Here is an 18745-nt window from a genome sequence, read left to right as displayed (position 1 = left end):
TTATTATTATTTGTATTATTATTAACAGGTATGAACAAGTAGTCATAGTAAGGCTCTGTTTATTTAAACTTTATACATCCATGCTTTGAAGCTGTGGGAATGGTGGATCCGCCCACCTTATGAAACGTGATCACGCATGCGCGGTGACGTTGCTGGTCGTAGCAAGCAGCTATCACTCTCTGTCTACAGACAGGACAAGGTAAGAGTTTTGCTGCACATCTACTGTAATGTTTCTCCCAGACAATGAAACGTATTATAACATTTGTTTATTTACTCAACAAATTCACTTTATGGGTGGTGAACTTACTCACCAAACGTCCCAGGGACAACAACGTACTAGCTGCTAGCTAACACAAGTTAACACATTAAGTGTTAAGTTTTAACTATGCATGTCGTATGTTAACACATGTAAGGTTCTTATTCAAAGTTACTTGTTTAACGTGAAGTGTCTGTGTTCAGAGAAGTAGTAATTATGTGTGTAAAGTGACGTGAAACACTGTTGCATGAGGCACAGTTGTTTGGGAAAGGTTGAACTTTGTCTAAATAGCAATCTTTGTGCAGCAGTAGTTTAATGCATAGTTTATGCATTAAATAACCCTGTGTAGTTACAGTAAGTGCATTTACAGTTCTTTACAGCAGCTCTGCTCATTGTATTTTTTAATGCAGTACTTAATTCTCTGCAGTATGCATGGGAATTGTGCTAAAAACGAACGATTACCTTAAAAACACAAAACTAAAATAACCATTATAATATCCCAGAGCACGAAGGAATGTGCTTGTTTTCCTTAAAACCAAAATAATGTAATTTTAAAATGATTAAAAGCAGCAAACTCTCACATTTTAGATCATTTGACCAGTGAATGTTTTGTATTTATCTTAACTAGTTACTTCAGTAAATCATTTCTCATCATAATTGATTGTCATGTTGATTGATAGATAATTAAGTCAATGAATCACTCAGCTATATATTGACTGGTCCTGCTGATAGTGCATTACTAGGCAGTTCAGGTCATCTGACTACTCCTTTGCTGAGTCAATCACATAAACTAGGCCACCTCTGTAATGTTTAACTCTGTTCATCACTCCAGGAGCGGTGAGACGAAAAGGTCACCATGGTGCTGAACCCTGTCATTTCCAAGCTTTCTGGTAAACTTGTTGTTCTGGCCAGTGCTTCTCCTAGGAGACTGGAGATTCTCAACAATGCGGTAGGTTGCATCCTGGTTAAACTTATAGGAATTATATTGATATATATATATATATGTGTGTATATATTAGGGCTGTCAAGTTAACGTGTTAATAACGCGTTAACGCAACAAAAAAATTAACGCCACTAATTATTTTAACGCGATTTAACGCATGTGTATTTTTTGTCCTCGGCCGCCCCGTAGTTTCAGAGCGCATGGAGTTTAAAATACCATCTACAAGCTGATGCTGACAGCCCCGCTCCTGCCGCCCGCTTGTGGCAGACCACACTTCCACGCTCACCGGCAGGCACCGACTGGCTGTTGGGAGGACCGGGAGGGTGTGTGTATATGTGGCCCGAGCGAGCGAGAGAGAGACCTTACGTGCATTGTGTTGTTAGCATCTGGTGCTAGCTAGCTGCGCTAACGGATATGGAGCTGTTTAAATGAAAACAGAGGAGCGACATTTCGCCACAACTGCGCCGAGCACTTGACTTTATGCAGGAAGCCAGACAGTGGGACATTGTACGAAAAGTCAGCACACTCAACACGGATAGTGCGCGCAACATGATTGCAGCGTCCAGGCAGCTCCCGTTCGAGCATATGCCTTAAGTTGCACATAGCTCCAACGATCTATCACACAAACACACACACACACACACACACACACACACACACACACACACACACACACACACACACACACACACACACCCCATTTGTATTGTATTATTGAATGAGAGAGGTTCCAGGTTGAATTGAGGCGAATATTTGTAATGTTCAGAGGTTGTTGTGTTTAATATTCATGAGAATATTTGTCATTGTTTAAATTATAATAAACATTAGCATAAAGCATATTTGTCCACTCATATGTTGATAAGAGTATTACAAACTTGAAAAATATTCCTCTAAGGTACATTTAGAACAGATAAAAAATGTGCGATTAATTTGCGATTAATCGCGATTAACTATGGACAATCATGCGATTAATCGCGATTAAATATTTTAATCGACTGACAGCCCTAGTATATATATATATGTGTGTATCAGCGACGTGCAGTCAGGGGAGGCAGGGGAGGCAGAGCCTCACCTGTCATACTCCAATGTAACGGAAAAACAACTAAAGAAAAACTAAATAGTAATAATAATAAAATGTCTCCACTGATCTGTGTTGTAAATGTGATTTATGTATGATTCCAATTGCTTTTTATAGTCAAAATCAGCAAATTTGCCGAGCTCCGCTACAACTACGGGTAGCGATGAGGAGTGAGGCAGGGACGAGCTCTGCCTCTCGTAAGCCCACAGTAACTGGCTGGAGCGCGGGCACTAATTTAACGCGGGCACTTATTTTGTGAGCGTGCTCAAGCCAGTTACTGTGGGGTAAGGTGAGGCACAGATGAGCTCTTGACCTCACCTCAGAATGCGTCACCCCACAGAAACTGGCTGGAGCGGGCCCTAAGCGCATGCCTGCACCATCTCACTGTATGTCACCAATGTAATGTTTGTAGATCCCTTTATTATTTGTATCCCCGCCATCCATGGTCTCTAAATAACTTATTTCACGTATATATGATATTTAGGCTCGCTGGTCTCATCATACAACGGCAATGAAAAAAGCACCAGGGGAGGCAGCCATAACCTCTGCCGCACTGAAGGGGGCGCAAGTGAGCCCACAGGTTCTTGTTGCTACTGTTATTCTACGCAGAGACGGTAGACGCAAACAACAAACTAGACTTTTGAAACTAGAGGAAGATAAGGAGGACTTTTACAAAAAAGTAATAGAGATTGTTGCCCAGAAGAATAGCATGGACTTCATCTTCAAGTCAAGGTAAGACCCCAATTGTAATGAAAATGGGATCTTACTAAGAAAGAACAATCCAATATTTAGATTTTGGGTATCCTTTTGTTGAACGGTCTGTTTAAAATGAATCGAAGCATCAGACTAAAAAAGCTTTTGAAAATAACCGAATATTTCGATTATGGTCAAAATATGATATTTGTAAATCTGACTCTGAAAGAGTCCGTGCCTCACCAGCCACGAACCTCCCGCACGTCACTGGTGTGTATATATATACAGTGGGGCAAAAAAGTATTTAGTCAGCCACCAATTGTGCAAGTTCTCCCACTTAAAAAGATGAGAGGCCTGTAATTTCCATCCTAGGTACACTTCAACTATGAGAGACAGAATGGGGGGAAAGAATCCAGGAAATCACATTGTAGGATTTTTAATGAATTAATTGGTAAATTCCTCGGTAAAATAAGTATTTGGTCACCTACAAACAAACAAGATTTCTGGCTCTCACAGACCTGTAACTTCTTCTTTAAGAGCCTCCTCTGTCCTCCACTCGTTAACTGTATTAATGGCACCTGTTTGAACTCGTTATCAGTATAAAAGACACCTGTCCACAACCTCAAACAGTCACACTCCAAACTCCACTATGGCCAAGACCAAAGAGCTGTCAAAGGACACCAGAAACAAAATTGTAGACCTGCACCAGGCTGGGAAGACTGAATCTGCAATAGGTAAGCAGCTTGGTGTGAAGAAATCAACTGTGGGAGCAATTATTAGAAAATGGAAGACATACAAGACCACTGATAATCTCCCTCGATCTGGGGCTCCACGCAAGATCTCACCCCGTGGGGTCAAAATGATCACAAGAACGGTGAGCAAAAATCCCAGAACCACACGGGGGGACCTAGTCAATGACCTGCAGAGAGCTGGGACCAAAGTAACAAAGGCTGCCATCAGTAACACACTACGCCGCCAGGGACTCAAATCCTGCAGTGCCAGACGTGTCCCCCTGCTTAAGCCAGTACATGTCCAGGCCCGTCTGAAGTTTGCTAGAGAGCATTTAGATGATCCAGAAGAGGATTGGGAGAATGTCATATGGTCAGATGAAACCAAAATAGAACTTTTTGGTAAAAACTCAACTAGATGTGTTTGGAGGAGAAAGAATGCTGAGTTGCATCCAAAGAACACCATGCCTACTGTGAAACATGGAGGTGGAAACATCATGCTTTGGGGCTGTTTTTCTGCAAAGGGACCAGGACGACTGATCCGTGTAAAGGAAAGAATGAATGGGGCCATGTATCGTGAGATTTTGAGTGACAACCTCCTTCCATCAACAAGGGCATTGAAGATGAAACGTGGCTGGGTCTTTCAGCATGACAATGATCCCAAACACACCGCCCGGGCAACGAAGGAGTGGCTTCGTAAGAAGCATTTCAAGGTCCTGGAGTGGCCTAGCCAGTCTCCAGATCTCAACCCCATAGAAAATCTTTGGAGGGAGTTTAAAGTCTGTGTTGCCCAGTGACAGCCCCAAAACATCACTGCTCTAGAGGAGATCTGCATGGAGGAATGGGCCAAAATACCAGCAACAGTGTGTGAAAACCTTGTGAAGACTTACAGAAAACGTTTGACCTCTGTCATTGCCAACAAAGGGTATATAACAAAGTATTGAGATGAACTTTTGTTATTGACCAAATACTTATTTTCCACCATAATTTGCAAATAAATTCTTTAAAAATCAGACAATGTGATTTTCTGGATTTATTTTTTTCTTCTCATTCTGTCTCTTATAGTTGAGGTATACCTAGGATGAAAATGACAGGCCTCTCATCTTTTTAAGTGGGAGAACTTGCACAATTGGTGGCTGAAAATAACATATGAAGCCATTTCTGTGTTTGTTACTATACATGTTTTTGAGTCACTATAGGTGGTGGGCGTGTCATTGAATTTGTGTGGTGACGTTTGTGCTTATATCCGGTTGCTTTTACCTGCACACTTGGTAATAGATGGGGGAGTGAGCTAGAGAAGGACACTTTTTGTTGACCGCACGCACGCATACATACGTATATGGATATGGAATATTGCACCTTTTGATTTGGAAATAAAAGGTCAAATGCACGTCCACAGTGTTTTTTCTCTTGTTTAGTCCCTCGCGGCACTTTGTTTAAGATTACTGCCGCAATAAGCACTTTGGTCTGAAGGTTTTAAAGTGCTATATAAATAAAGTTGGATTGGATATATGTATGTATGTGTGTATATGTATATATATATATATATATATATATATATATATACATATCACAATACCTGCACATTTTGTTTATGAACACATGCAATTGTTACATATTGAGTAGCACTGGATCAAGGTTTCCCTTTTTTCAGTCTGTCACTTTTTTGCACTTGGGTTGTCAAGCCATTATGAAAATGTATGCAACATGTATGAATCAAAGTAACTTTGTGTATCTTTAAAACTCTCTTGATCCAATCTGTATATCAGGCAAGCAATCATAACATAAGGTTGAGAAACACTAGGCTAAATAAAAATGAGAATGTGTATTTTATTCATAACTAGACTGATGGATTGCCCAACATCAGATCATCACATTATATACATTGATGTAGCCTAAAGAATATGTGTTTATGGTACATTGATTGCCTTTTATAAGGTAAACACTGCGAACTAGGGGTGTAACGGTATCCGTATTCGTCCCGTACCGTCACGGTTCGGCACATGCGACGAATACACCTTTTTTTTACGAGTGGGAAAAAAGTCTGTCATTCAGGGCAGTATCCATTACACTATTTATAATCCAGGGGGCGGTATTGCGCCTAAAAGCTGTTTGCCAGCCGCCCTTAAACAACAAATGAAGAACAAGAAGAAACAACAACAACACGACCAAAATACCAGAAAAAGAATAGTTAGTTTTGCGAGTTCAGATAACACACAGGAGCTAGAACCCACCTGCTTCTTTTAAATCAGCTGTGTGGGAACATTTCGGGTTCCCTGTGGACTACAATAACGATGAAGTGCGCGAGTGGTGGATCGGACGAGGACGGTGTGTCGGCGTTGTTCGACAGCGGTGCGGTATGCTAATGGTAACACACGCCAAACATGCTAAATCATATCAGAAGGCATCAGCCAGATTTGCCAATCACCGGAGCCCGGCAAAAGACAGCAGCTGTTCAACAGCTGATCCCAGCTGTTTTTAAGAAGCTAATAGACATGAAAGCCGAGAGACCGAAATAAATAACGGAAGCTTTTGGCATATGTTTTTCAACGACTTTGCGCTCTTGAAACAATTTCTTATTATTTATTTTGTAATATTTTCAAGACATTCTTTTTAGTTTTACAGCTTGATGAAACCTTTTTGTTTGACATCAGCCATTATAGATAATCTGGCCATCTGAGTGTGTGTGGTACTGTTTGTTTTTATCTGTGTAATACAGTTAATTATTCAAAATGTTAGAGTTCCTTATTTTTATACTGAAACTTGCACTACTGTTCAAAATAAATAAAAAACAAACCTGGAATTATGCATTTGGGACTTTTTTTTTTGCTTTTTCTTGTTGTACCGAACCCGTACCGAACCGTGACCCCCTAACCGAGGTACGAACCGAACCGTGACTTCTGTGAACCGTTACACCCCTACTGCGAACACTGATATGTTTTACAACCGTTTTATATTTACCCTGTATATATCCTCATTAGGTTTTTAGGTTTTAGTTTTAACAGGAAAAGTGCATATTAATAACATTTCTGATAATATGCCAGGGTATACAGAAAGGCTAATCTTTGTAAGTAGTCGCACAGATAAATAAGACTATACAAAAGTATAATTATATATCGTTTTTGTTTCTCCTCTCCTACACTTTAGGGCTTACGGTTCCAGGTGGTTCCATCCTGGTTCAAGGAAACTCTTGACAAGGGACTTTTCAAAGCCCCTCATGAGTATGCTGTGGAGACAGCCAGACAGAAAGCCCTGGAGGTGGCCCGCAGGATGCCCTTTGTGAGAGCAACTCCTTTTTGTATGACAGTATATCTATTATCATTATATTTCATTACATTTTGATAACTTAGTGTCGATTACTTTGCTCTAGAAACACCTGAAGACTCCAGACATCGTAATCGGAGCGGACACTATTGTGGTAAGAGGAAGAAAGCTTTACATTACTTTTGTTTCTTTCCCTGTGCAATACATGTTGTATGTGTTTGCTGGACCTCAGAACAGCATTGGTGCCAGTTTTTTTTCTGTATCCAATATTTTCCTGTATATGTGTTTAAACATGGCATTTGAAGTGTGGTGACTGATTAAATAAATAATGAACAGTATATATAGTAGTGTGTGCTGAAACAGGTGAGTTATCCTGCTCTGCTTACATTAGACTTACATTGTCTGTGGGCATATTCATAATTTTCATGGGATTTAACATTCATTACACAATAACAATTGAATAGACCAGAACAAACATTTCCTGAAATTAGCATGATTTTATTTATATATTATTTATTTATATACTGTGTATATATATACGATAGCATTCCTTAATTATTTATCTTCAAAGTAGCTTAACCATGCCATATTATATGCTTTTTTCAAAACACATTTTTCCGGGGCCATGACAAATTCCCATTATAGACGCAGCTTACGATCCATGTTAGAATTTGGCCACGATTTACCAGGTATTTTACATTATGTATTTGCTTGTGTTTTTCATGTCCACAGACTGTAGATGGCATGATTCTGGAGAAACCTGTGGACAAAGATGATGCTTACAGAATGCTTTCGAGGTGAGTGTCATTTACATCATTATATCTAGTTAACATGTGAAACGGCTGGTACTTGTTTACAGTTCCTCTTTTCTTTAATTCTCCCTGTCAGATTGAGTGGTAAAGAGCACAGTGTCTTCACTGGTGTAGCGATTGTCCTCTGCCATGAGAAAGAAAGTAAGTACAACTGAAGGTTATTTTCAGTTTGTTTTCTGACGAAATTTGATGATGCAAAAAGGTTAAAACAGTCGAGTCATTTCAGGTAGTTTTTTTATTTTCTATTTTTAGTGTCTTTGTCTTTTGAGAATAAAAGTACAGTAATTATAATGTAGGATTTAATACTAGGATATTATAATATATATGGGGGGGCCCTACTGGTCAAATGATTCCAGTGTTTGACACATATAATTTCAAAACCTCCCTGCTCCCCAGACGAAGAAGTGGACTACCAGTTGATTGACTTCTACGAAGAAACAAAAGTGAAGTTTGCTGATCTTTCGGAAAATATGCTGTGGGAGTACATCAATAGCGGTGAACCCATGTGAGTATGACCATTTGACCTTTCACATGTGTAATACAGTAGCTATTGATTTATCTTGGTGTGTTTACGTAACCTATCATTTGTTCAGTGGAGGTCATTTAAGTGGGTTCTTCATGAACCTGTTGCTTTTTGGACTTTGATGATTGATTTTTTTTGTCAGATGTGTTTGCCTTTCCAACTTTGAAACAGACAATGTGTCAGCAGCACAAAATAAAATCTGTACTTGGGTCAATGAGGTTATATTATTTGATTTGTTCTGCATTTAAAGAAGAAGCAAAATAAGAACTGAACTTTTTAAAGAACATCCATAACATTCATCTGGTTGTAACTTATATATATCAATATTCCAATTACTTGTATATAGACTATTCTGCACTATTTCTATTATATTCAATTTCATTTTATTTACTTGCACTATTATCTGTTTTATTGTGTTGCACTGTTGGAGGAGCCTGTGACCTAAGAATTTAATTGTCATAACAACACTAGCTATGTACATAAAAGACAATAAAAGCCTTGAATCCTTGAGGAAGTGTAATTTCACAACAACCTATTTGTGTAGGTGTACATTTTGTGTGTTCATGTTGCTTTATAATGACATGTTGGATTATGTGTGTGTCAGGGACAAGGCTGGAGGCTACGGTATTCAGGCTCTCGGTGGGATGTTTGTAGAGTACGTTCATGGAGACTTCCTCAATGTTGTGGGTTTCCCCCTCAACCACTTCTGCAAGCAGTTGGACCTTATTTACAACTCCTCTACTTCCTCCTCGGACCAAGAAAGTTCAACAGTCTGGCTGAGCCACAACGGCAATCACGCTACCTCGAATCTCACTCAGCCTTCATCTGCCAACCATACACACCACATCCAGAGCAGCCCGTCAGCCAGTCCTGTGCATAAGGTTAGTTTTCTCGCCCTATAAGCACAACCTGCTAACTCTTTTGTCTTTTATGTATAAGTAACAGTCTCCCCTTTATAGGTGAAGAGGAAAAGCAGTGAAACTGAATTGAATGAGAGTTCCAAAACGTTGGTCAACAGCCTGTCCAAACATACCGGTGACAAAGATTCTCCGAATACAACATTACCACTGATGACCAGCAGAGGGCAGGTAAAGGAGCTCAATGTGATGGAGCCTGAGGACGGTGAACCAAAAAAAGAAGACCTGCAGCGAATCTGTGATTTATTGGATGGATTTAGAGCCTCAAAGGTAATTAGGAATAAACCTGGTATTCATATGTTGATAAAAGGATATTTTTCATATTGAAATATTAATGTAAGTCATTGTTGTGTTTACTTATAGAGGATGTAATGAAGCATTTAGCTCTACTTAAAGAATAATTCTGATTTGCTCTCTTGCTGAGAGTTAGATAAAGTAGTTAATACAACATTCATATATGTATGTATAGTATTAAGCCACAGCCTTGATGTCTGCTTAGGAGACATAAGGATACACAAATTAAGTTGATTGAATGGATAAGAGGTGCTTGATTTTTTTTATATCAAATACATTAAAAAAAAAAAAAAAATATATATATATATATATATATATATATCAAAACCAAAGAAAAGTGTAAAAATAAGGACATTTTTGTATTCACAAGGTTCCTTTTTTAATAATTTTTTTTAACAATTTGGATGTTTCTCATGGTCTTCACAATCTACAAGTATAAAACAATCTTGAATTCACAATCCGATTCAGAAAATAAAGTCACACTTTGCTTCTGTATCTATTCTTCCGTTTCCAAAAATCCAGGCACTGTTTACGGCATCCAAGATGTGTGTGTTTGACGTGCTGCACAGCAGGCCAGGGGGGCTGGAGGCAGCACAGGTGGCCCAGGAGATCAAAGCCTCCCTGAAGGGCACTGAATGCCTGCTGGAGGCCTGTGTGTCTCTGGGTCTGCTGAGGAGCAAAGAGAGAAGTTAGTCAGATACGATGATGGTTATTTAAAGAGACAGCGATTAGTACTTAACTTAAAACAAGCCTCATGTTTTATTGTGTCTCCACTCCAGTGTACGAGAACACGGATATGTCCACTCGCTTTTTGCTGTCGGATGCTCCTTTTTCGCTGCGGAGCCAAATTCTGCATTATAACGACACAGTGTGGCCTATTTTCTCCCACCTTGAGAGTGGCGTACTGGAGGGAGTCAGCCAGCGTGACAAGGCTTTAAGCCAGACATCCAAGGACCAGGTGATTATCTCTATGTTCAGATGGATAAAATGTGGGGAGAGACACACTTTACAGATTCTATTTTTGTTGTTCCACTATGTCATTTGTTTCTATTTAAAGGACACTCTCCACAGCAGCCAAGATAGCAAACTGAGATTCATGAATGCCATGCACAACATTGCTAAAGTTACAGGGAAAGCTATAGCAACAGCCTTTGACCTCTCAAGTTTTAGAACTGCCTGCGACCTTGGAGGTAAGGAGAGACACTTAAGGTTTAAAATGATGTCTTTGAGTAATAAACCATTCCTTTACAAAACATAATTTTGTTTTTTCCAGGATGCACTGGGGCCATGGCTGACGAGTTCACTAAAGCCCATCCTGGATTGTCTGTGACAGTTTTTGACTTGCCAACAGTTGTTCAGCTGAGGGAACATTTCCAACCTCTGCACACAGACAACAGGGTGTCATTTGTAGCAGGTCAGTCATCATTCAAATAAACTTTCTGACTTGTTCTGTGGGTCTCAAATATCAAAGTTATAATCTCACTCTCTCTGTGGTCCTAACTTATGTATTATGGCTCCTCTGTATCAACAGGAGACTTCTTTAAAGATGATTTGCCGAAAGCAGACTTGTACATCCTGGCAAGAATTCTCCACGACTGCTCCGATGAGAAATTGGATATTCTGCTGAGCAAAATCGCGGATGCATGCACACCAGGTAAAACTCTTACAGTTTTTTACTCCATACTTGACTGATAACATTACTTTATTTATGATTAGTATAACATTCTCAGTCATGGGAAATCTCATGTGAAATTTACAGCAGGACGACGCCCACATTCTGATAAGATCATATCTAAGATCGGCTACAGTTCACTTTGGTTTCAATAACCTGCAGCGTCAGTGTTGAACTGATAACAAATCTGTTGTTGTTGTGACTTTTAGCAAAAAGGCAGGCGATTTCATAGCCAAGCCAAAATACTTACTATCGCCACTTTTGTTTACCTTCTTGACCTTTAGTCTTTTCCTAAAGCAAATTAATGCAAGGGGGGCCAGGGATTACAAAACAACCACCTACTTTTATAAAGTTGTACATCTACTTACACATCATGCACTTGCTCCATGCTGCCAGGCTGCGGGCTCCTGCTGAGTGAGATCTTCCTGGATGAAGACAGAAAGGGCCCTAGTCGTGGGCTGCTCCAGGCCCTCGGCATGAGCGAGGGGAAACAGAGGAGCGCCACCGAATACAGTCTGCTTTTGAAGAGCCACGGCTTCATAACGGCACATGTCAGACATACAGGAAACCTCCTGGATGCTATGCTCTGCATCAAAGCGTGACAGACCAAATATCAGTGAATTATTTAGGTATTGGACCATAACAGAGATATGTTTTATAAATCATTAAATCATCTTCTTGTGCTCTAAGGTCCGTAAATTGTTTGTTTTTTGGACCTTAGGGACAGATAACCGGTACTCAGACTCTCTGTAAACTCTGATTTGGGGACATGCAAATTGTTCACTCTACTATGTACTTCCTTGATGATTTTATGGGATTCAAATTTAGCATTTGTATAATGCACACTAATGATCATGTTTTTCATTGATTTGATATTGACAGAAGGCCTTTGTTTAGTTTTTCAGAAATGATAAGAGCCTTTGTAAAGGTAGGAGTACAATAGATAATACAAAGCATTATCAGGAAAATGTAACTAATCACCAAAATGAAAAGTATTCATAATGCAAGATAACCACTTTCAGATTGTTTAAATTATTAAATAGTACAAGTACTTATTCATTAGGGTTTAATTTGAATAATTGTATATAATGAAGGGTAGTTCATTTATTATTTATGTTGATTATATGTGTATTATCTTTTTATTGTTGCTTGTACTTTTTACAGCTAAACATAAAAGTATCTTTCTGTAAACTCTGTGTAGATTCCTCATTCCAAAAACATTCACACTGTGGCCGCTGGATGACGGCTGTGGCTGGAGAGTTCATCCTGCCTCTTAAAAACTCTGAAGTGTCATATTATGATGATGCAATATGGAGGCAATGAGAGTCACGGAAGAAATAACAAAAATGTAAGCAGCATTAATGCCTAAGTAGGATGGCATTTGTACAGATTATGCGTCTCCCCTGTAGACATGACTTCATGTTTACATCAACTTTATAGGAGGCAGATTTCCAGTGATTACCAACCCCAGCCTTCTTCAATGGAGTCACGTCAGACCATTCTCTGAAGTACATGTGCAGCATTCATCTTGCTCTTGTATGCACTATTTAAACACAGCGTACGTTATTGCCACATTTGGTCTGTTTGATCCTAATTGCCCTTTTTTGCAAAGAATGATCAAACTCCGACCACCTATTCTCTGACGCTAATCTTCCCCAAATTAAAGCTGCAGAGAAAATACTTTGCTTGTCACATCTTAACTTACAGTAGGCGCAGCTAAGTGATATTTGATACTTTTAAAAGAAACCCAAATATTTATTTTGCAGTTAAAATAAATGGACAGTGCTGTAAAACCTTGCTCTGTCAGTAAATCTCCTCAAGATGGCAGCGCAAACCTGCAGATCTCTCCAGAATACTTGGAGAAACAAAGAGTTACTGTTTAATTATTTCCAGTGAATGTGTATGGAGATAGTTTGCACATTAAGTGAAAGTAAGCTTTCAAAATTAACTTAATGTTTCCAAGCTAGGGATTTAATGTGTGCATAGAAACATATTTAAGCATGCCTTAATTCCTCACAGATATACTGCATGAGTTTTAAAGCAGCCAAACAGCTGATGGGAGTGTGGGAATATCTCTGGCCAGAAAAAATATATCTTATTCTTTGTGACACAGAAAGTGTATCCGGACTACTTTTCATTTTGGATCCCTCTCTTCAGTATTTTCTTAGAAGGGTAATAAGGGTGGTCATGTTATTCATGGCTATTTTCTTGTCAGTCTGGGCTCATGCTCTTTGTGACATCTAATTGATTGCCATTACTCAGATTTTCTTCTTTTGATGAGGAGAGACAGGGGGAGGGTGGACCTAAGTTCGAATATGACAGTGTAAATCACATAAGGTTTATTTTATTCTTTACACACATTGAATGCATCAAAACATAATATATTGCAATACTTTCCTGCCACAATGATTGTGAAAGTCTGTATTGATTCAATAAATCTGGTACTTCATACACATTGCATTACTGATCAGTTATTTTTTAGGACACCAGATTGTTGTGGAGAACGTCAAGCTGGTGAAACACAGACTAGCGTGCCAAATCAAACAACTGAGTCTCTTGTTCCCTTAAAACATGATGAAGCATTTCCATGAAAGGATCTGCATAACCGTTCACTTCCAGTGTCCCATCTGCACCCATTCACCCTCAAACGCCTTGACTTTTGTGTACAAGTATCAACTCCAAAGCCTTTGCAAGGCTCTTCTAATGAAAACCATTCAAGTCAATCAAGTTTACCAGAGACCAAAGGCCAGTGTAATTTGGGAAAATTGCTGAAACTCCAAAGTAATCTTCTGTAATGTGATCTTGCCTATTGAACACTGGCAGTACTGTACGTGTCGGATAAGAGCTCAGTCATTTTCTTCAAATGCAGTCTTGACAAGCAGCATGGATATGCACCTGCAAGTAATCATCATTCTAGTGTTAAGTGCTTTGATATTAAAATGACTGATTTAAAACCATTTGCTGCTAGTAGATAGCGATTTGAAAACACTTCCACATGTTGATAGTGGGGATAAGCTGGGTTTGTGAACTGAGTGGACTGCATGTTATGTTCAATGGTAACAGTCAGTGAGAACACATCATGGAAAAGTCACAAGTTCAGTTATACAGTTGAGAAAGGAGGCTATACATTAAATAAGAATGATGTAATCAAAGCCTGAACAATTATGGGTGCACAGTTTAATGGAATTTAATATATGGCTTGCCTTGTGGTGTAAACTTGTACGTTTCGTGTAACTTCTAGTGTAACCACTTGGGGGCCACATTGGCTAAAAGAAACTCCACGAGAGGCTGATTTTATCAAGTTATATTGGTTGTTGACACTCTTATCAAATTGACAGGAAATACTGAGGTATTTGAAATGTTGCAAATAGCCATATCAGACTTTTAGTAAGACAATATAAAGTATCTTTGTGTATACCGAAAGCATCTCTGTGACTTTGTGAAGGATACACAGAATCCAAATGGTCGCAAGCAGAATAACAAATACTCTCTAACTCTCTAATCACTCAGTTTTTTTAATCTGCTTCTCAAAAAACTGAACTCATGCTTGGGCACCTGTTTCAAAGAACAGGCTTGTTTTTCAAAGTCCTCCTCTGTCAACAAACAGAATAAGCTCGATGATGGCTGGCTCCTCAACCCACATCTGATTTCAACAAATGTGAAATTGTTCAAAGTGAGTCGTGCTTCATTGATTTGTTTCAAGGCAGAGGAAAAATAACCTCGGGGCTTCTACCAGTTAGAAATAACAATGGAGTCCTTCGCTGCCGTTTGTACTTTTCTGGCCTGACATCAGTAGCAGATTTGGGTTTTCACTGTAGATTTAACTGCTGGTTGGGACTATGTGAAAGTAGTGCTTTTTTATATGCCTGATTTAAACATTTTGATTTTAATTTGTTTAAATGATCCCAATAGATCCAGATTCTTCCTGGGAGTTAGAAGAACAATTGATAGCCTACCACCTGTGCCATATGCTAATCAGTAGAATTGAGTAGCTAACTGTAGCTTAGCATCGCTCTGTACAACATTTCAAAAACACGCCAATTACACGCAGCTCTAACGCTCACTAATTTTTTTTTTTTGCTAACCAGTCCACAAACATACATATTAAACAACAAGTTGAGGTTTTAAAAGGAGTCAGGCTTTCATGCTAGAAGTATTTCTTGAGGATTATCAGTACTGAGACTCCCTGGAAACTCCCTGCTAGTTCGCCTACATGGAAACCTCATGGTGACCCAAGGACTGCTGGAGGTACAGTATGTAAAAAACACAACCTTTTACATTTCTGTTTGTGTATGAACTACTAACACAAGATATTACATTGGAGAGGTATTAATAGGCATCATTTGGAACTTTAGAAAGAGCCACGCTAGCTTTTTCCAGTTTCTAGCTAAGCTAAGCTACCCCCTTCCTGACTTTAGCTTAGGGAAGAGTGGTATTCAGAGGTGGAAGTCAGATCTTGTATTTTAATTTAAAGTAGAATAACAAGAGTGTGGGAATACTATGTTACAAGTAAAAGTCCTGCAATCAAATGTTACTCGTACAAGTTAAAAAAGTACTCATTAAGCAGATTGGCCCATTTCAGAACAATATGTATCATGTTTTGATCATAATTATTGATGCATTTAAGTGTTATCAAAGCTGGTAAAGGTGCAGTTAGTCTGAATTACTTTGTATGCTGCAGGTTAGTTTGTGAAATGTACTCCAGGTGCAACTAAAGTCTTATTTAAGAGTTTATTATATTTCACATCATTATTCAAAATCTGTAAAGTAACTAAAGGTATCAAATAAATGTAGTGGAGTAAAAGTACACAATGTACCTCCTAATTGTAGTTGGGTAGAAGTACAAAGTAACAAAACTCAAGTAAAGTAAACCCCTCAAGATTGTACTTGAGTGAATGTACCTATTTACTTTACACCACTGGTGATATCAATATGTGGTTGTATTTGTTTTGAGGGGAAGCGGATAAGGGTATTTCCCAATGTGTTTAACTAATACTTTAAAGAAACGAAAAACTAGAACATAATTACTACGTGTATATCATATCACTCACAGTGTAATAGTGAAAACATCCCCATTTAGCTCACAATCAGAACCCACTTGCCCCCTGCTAAAAGCTAACAACAATCTCATTAACATATGGAAACATTTGTGGCGGTCAAATACAAGGTACTGTCTCCCCTTCCTGTCTCCATGTGATGTGTGAGGTGTCACTCAGAGATACAGTAGGGGAGGAGACTGTGTGCAGAAATGGTTGGTGACGGGGCTTTCATCCGACCCACTGAGTGCTCTTTGTTGTTATTTTGGGAGCTCTCATGGGTGCAATCTGAGAGAGCAGCAGACAGACGGGTCTCATCTTTGCACGAACACACACACACACATTAGGCAGAAATGCACACAGCCAGGCACCTGCATATACAACAAAATAATAATGACATGCTCACTGTCATGTCAATCAAATTGGCTGCTTTTCTGGAGGTGTACACATGGAGAATCCATGAATTGTCAGTAATGAAGACATAACACAAATATTTCACAACAGAAGAATTATTTGTTCCACATTCTCTAATATAATATGTATGAAAGACAATTTCTGCCATTAAAAAGAAATAAGTAAGTCAAATTATGATTTCCCTTATCCGTTTGACTCACTTTATGATCATTTAAACTTTTTTTTTCATTGGGTTGATTTTTTCTTTTTTAGTCTTAAAATAAAAAATGTTAAGTGAGTACTAAGGCTTGTTGTTTTGTAGTCAGATCTGATTTATTACAAGATAAGCTACTATTATGGCGTCAACTTAACCTGAGGTCTCAGCTAACTTATACTTTGCGGTAAAAGTACTTACATTTTTTTTATTATCTGCCTAGGTTTTGTGGTAATTCATAAGCATAGTCCCTGGCTGGACTTTTACTGATGTTGTTGTTTATAGTTACGTTCGCCACCCTTAAGTTCACGGGTCTTTACGTTACTTGGGTGTCGTTACCATGACTCAAGATTTTAATAATTGAAGCATAAATACAACATTTTATTCTACCCCATTGTGGTAGGTCAGTGCCAGGATATTAAAACAATCTTGATGCATGAAACCAAAATGATTGTTATTGCTTTAAGGTAATCTTACCCTTTTAAAGAGTAAAAAAAATGGAAGAAAAACAACCAGCATATTCCTACCACAGTTATGCGTTTGAAATTTAGACTGTATGAATGGAAATGAAAGTCTCCCGTTAACAGCTTAAGTCTATTTGATTTCACACTCAAACAATGACAGTGATCATAACCTCTGACAGTGTAAGATGCAAAACAAATGTTTAGCCTATCAATGGTGTGTGCCGATAAGATATTTATGGGGTTGACAAAAGTGTCTTTGCGTCTGTCTTGATGTCTGTTATCACGAGTTCAAGGTGCTTCCGCTGCGGCCTCTGACACGGATCACAGGCGGCTGCTGTTTAAAACAAGTGAGGAGATATCTTCCTCTCACTATGCGATGATGACCCTTGCTCCTAACCCCCTCCAGCAGCAGTTCATCCTCCAAACAATAACAATCAATTCCCTCCACATCTGACAGAGCCGGAGAACAACTTATAAATGATATGCATCTCCTGCTGGTCCCATGGCAACCGCCTTGACTTTATTGTTGCGTTTCTTTGATCCCGCCAAGCTTTGATTCATTTCTCTTTCACCCTTTTAGCTAAACATATCATGTGAATTTGAAGCTTTGTTCCTGACAGTCCCCGTCTTACCTCGCTCTCTCCACAGGCTCCTGACACCTCCCAGAGGAGCCGCGGAGGAGGAGAGGAATTCCACTGGATTCAAAGACTCCTCTGGGTTGCTTTTGACTCTTCCGCCTGCCTTGCCTTCCCCCGCTCCTCATGTTGACCTGTTCCCCGTGATCCCCTGCCAAACCATCTTCCTGGCCCTGCGGGACTGTGGCTGAATGTGCACAAGCATACACATGGAGGGGTTTCAGCTTCTATTCCAGAGAAGCTCCAATGGTACGTTCCTCTGCATGTCCAGGCCTTTGATTCAGTAAATAAGGAGAATGAACTTTGGTCTGAGTCATTGGGTGTTTTTCATAACGTTTTTTGACGTGGCTGTAGATACGTGGCCAGGTTTCTTACACACGATGGGCACTCTCATGAATTTCATTAAGAAAATGTATTGCAGGCACTTGTGTAATGACTCATCTTCAAAAGAATGGGACATTATATCTAAAGGACTTTCACCAAATGAGAACGTAATGAAAAGTGAAAAGTGTGTGTTTTCTCAGTGCCATCTGGTTTCAATCATGGCAATATCCTAAACATGACCAGTTCTTTGAATCAGCTACCCTCAGCTTGCCTCCCAGATGTTAGGCACTCATTATTCCAGTCAGGCCTCTCCGACAGTTACACAAAGTCCAACATTTTCACCAGTAGAGCCCAAATAGGAGTCAGCCTACACACAATCACCTTATAATCACATTAGTTTTCACCATTATAATGTTAGAATGTAGTTAAAATTGGCACCATATTTATCATAGTCTGGCTTAGTGTACTTCTCCTCATTTGTTGTTGTAATAAATTGCAA

The 18745-nt window shown here is 39.2% G+C and overlaps 1 protein-coding gene across 2 annotated transcripts; it reads left to right on the top strand.

Moving 5' to 3' along the window:
* Positions 1-93: 93 nt before the first annotated feature.
* asmtl (acetylserotonin O-methyltransferase-like) lies at positions 94-12371 on the top strand. Of its 2 annotated transcripts, XM_034213602.1 has the most exons (15): positions 94-199; positions 1089-1205; positions 6846-6977; positions 7069-7116; positions 7695-7759; positions 7851-7915; positions 8171-8279; positions 8902-9178; positions 9257-9484; positions 10031-10196; positions 10288-10466; positions 10566-10698; positions 10782-10922; positions 11040-11162; positions 11577-12371. In XM_034213602.1, exons 2-15 carry the CDS (start codon positions 1113-1115, stop codon positions 11780-11782), a joined length of 1965 nt encoding a protein of 654 aa, XP_034069493.1. In that variant the 5' UTR covers positions 94-199; positions 1089-1112; the 3' UTR covers positions 11783-12371. The 2 variants fall into 2 exon arrangements, with proteins under 2 accessions (XP_034069493.1, XP_034069495.1); XM_034213604.1 differs by lacking the exons at positions 94-199; positions 1089-1205 and adding an exon at positions 6043-6066.
* The last annotated feature ends 6374 nt before the right edge of the window (positions 12372-18745 follow it).

Source organism: Gymnodraco acuticeps, unplaced genomic scaffold (assembly GCF_902827175.1).
Source record: "Gymnodraco acuticeps unplaced genomic scaffold, fGymAcu1.1, whole genome shotgun sequence".
Classification (NCBI taxonomy): domain Eukaryota; kingdom Metazoa; phylum Chordata; class Actinopteri; order Perciformes; family Bathydraconidae; genus Gymnodraco; species Gymnodraco acuticeps.
Note: the sequence above shows the minus strand (reverse complement) of the source record. Positions and strands in the feature narration are given on the sequence as shown.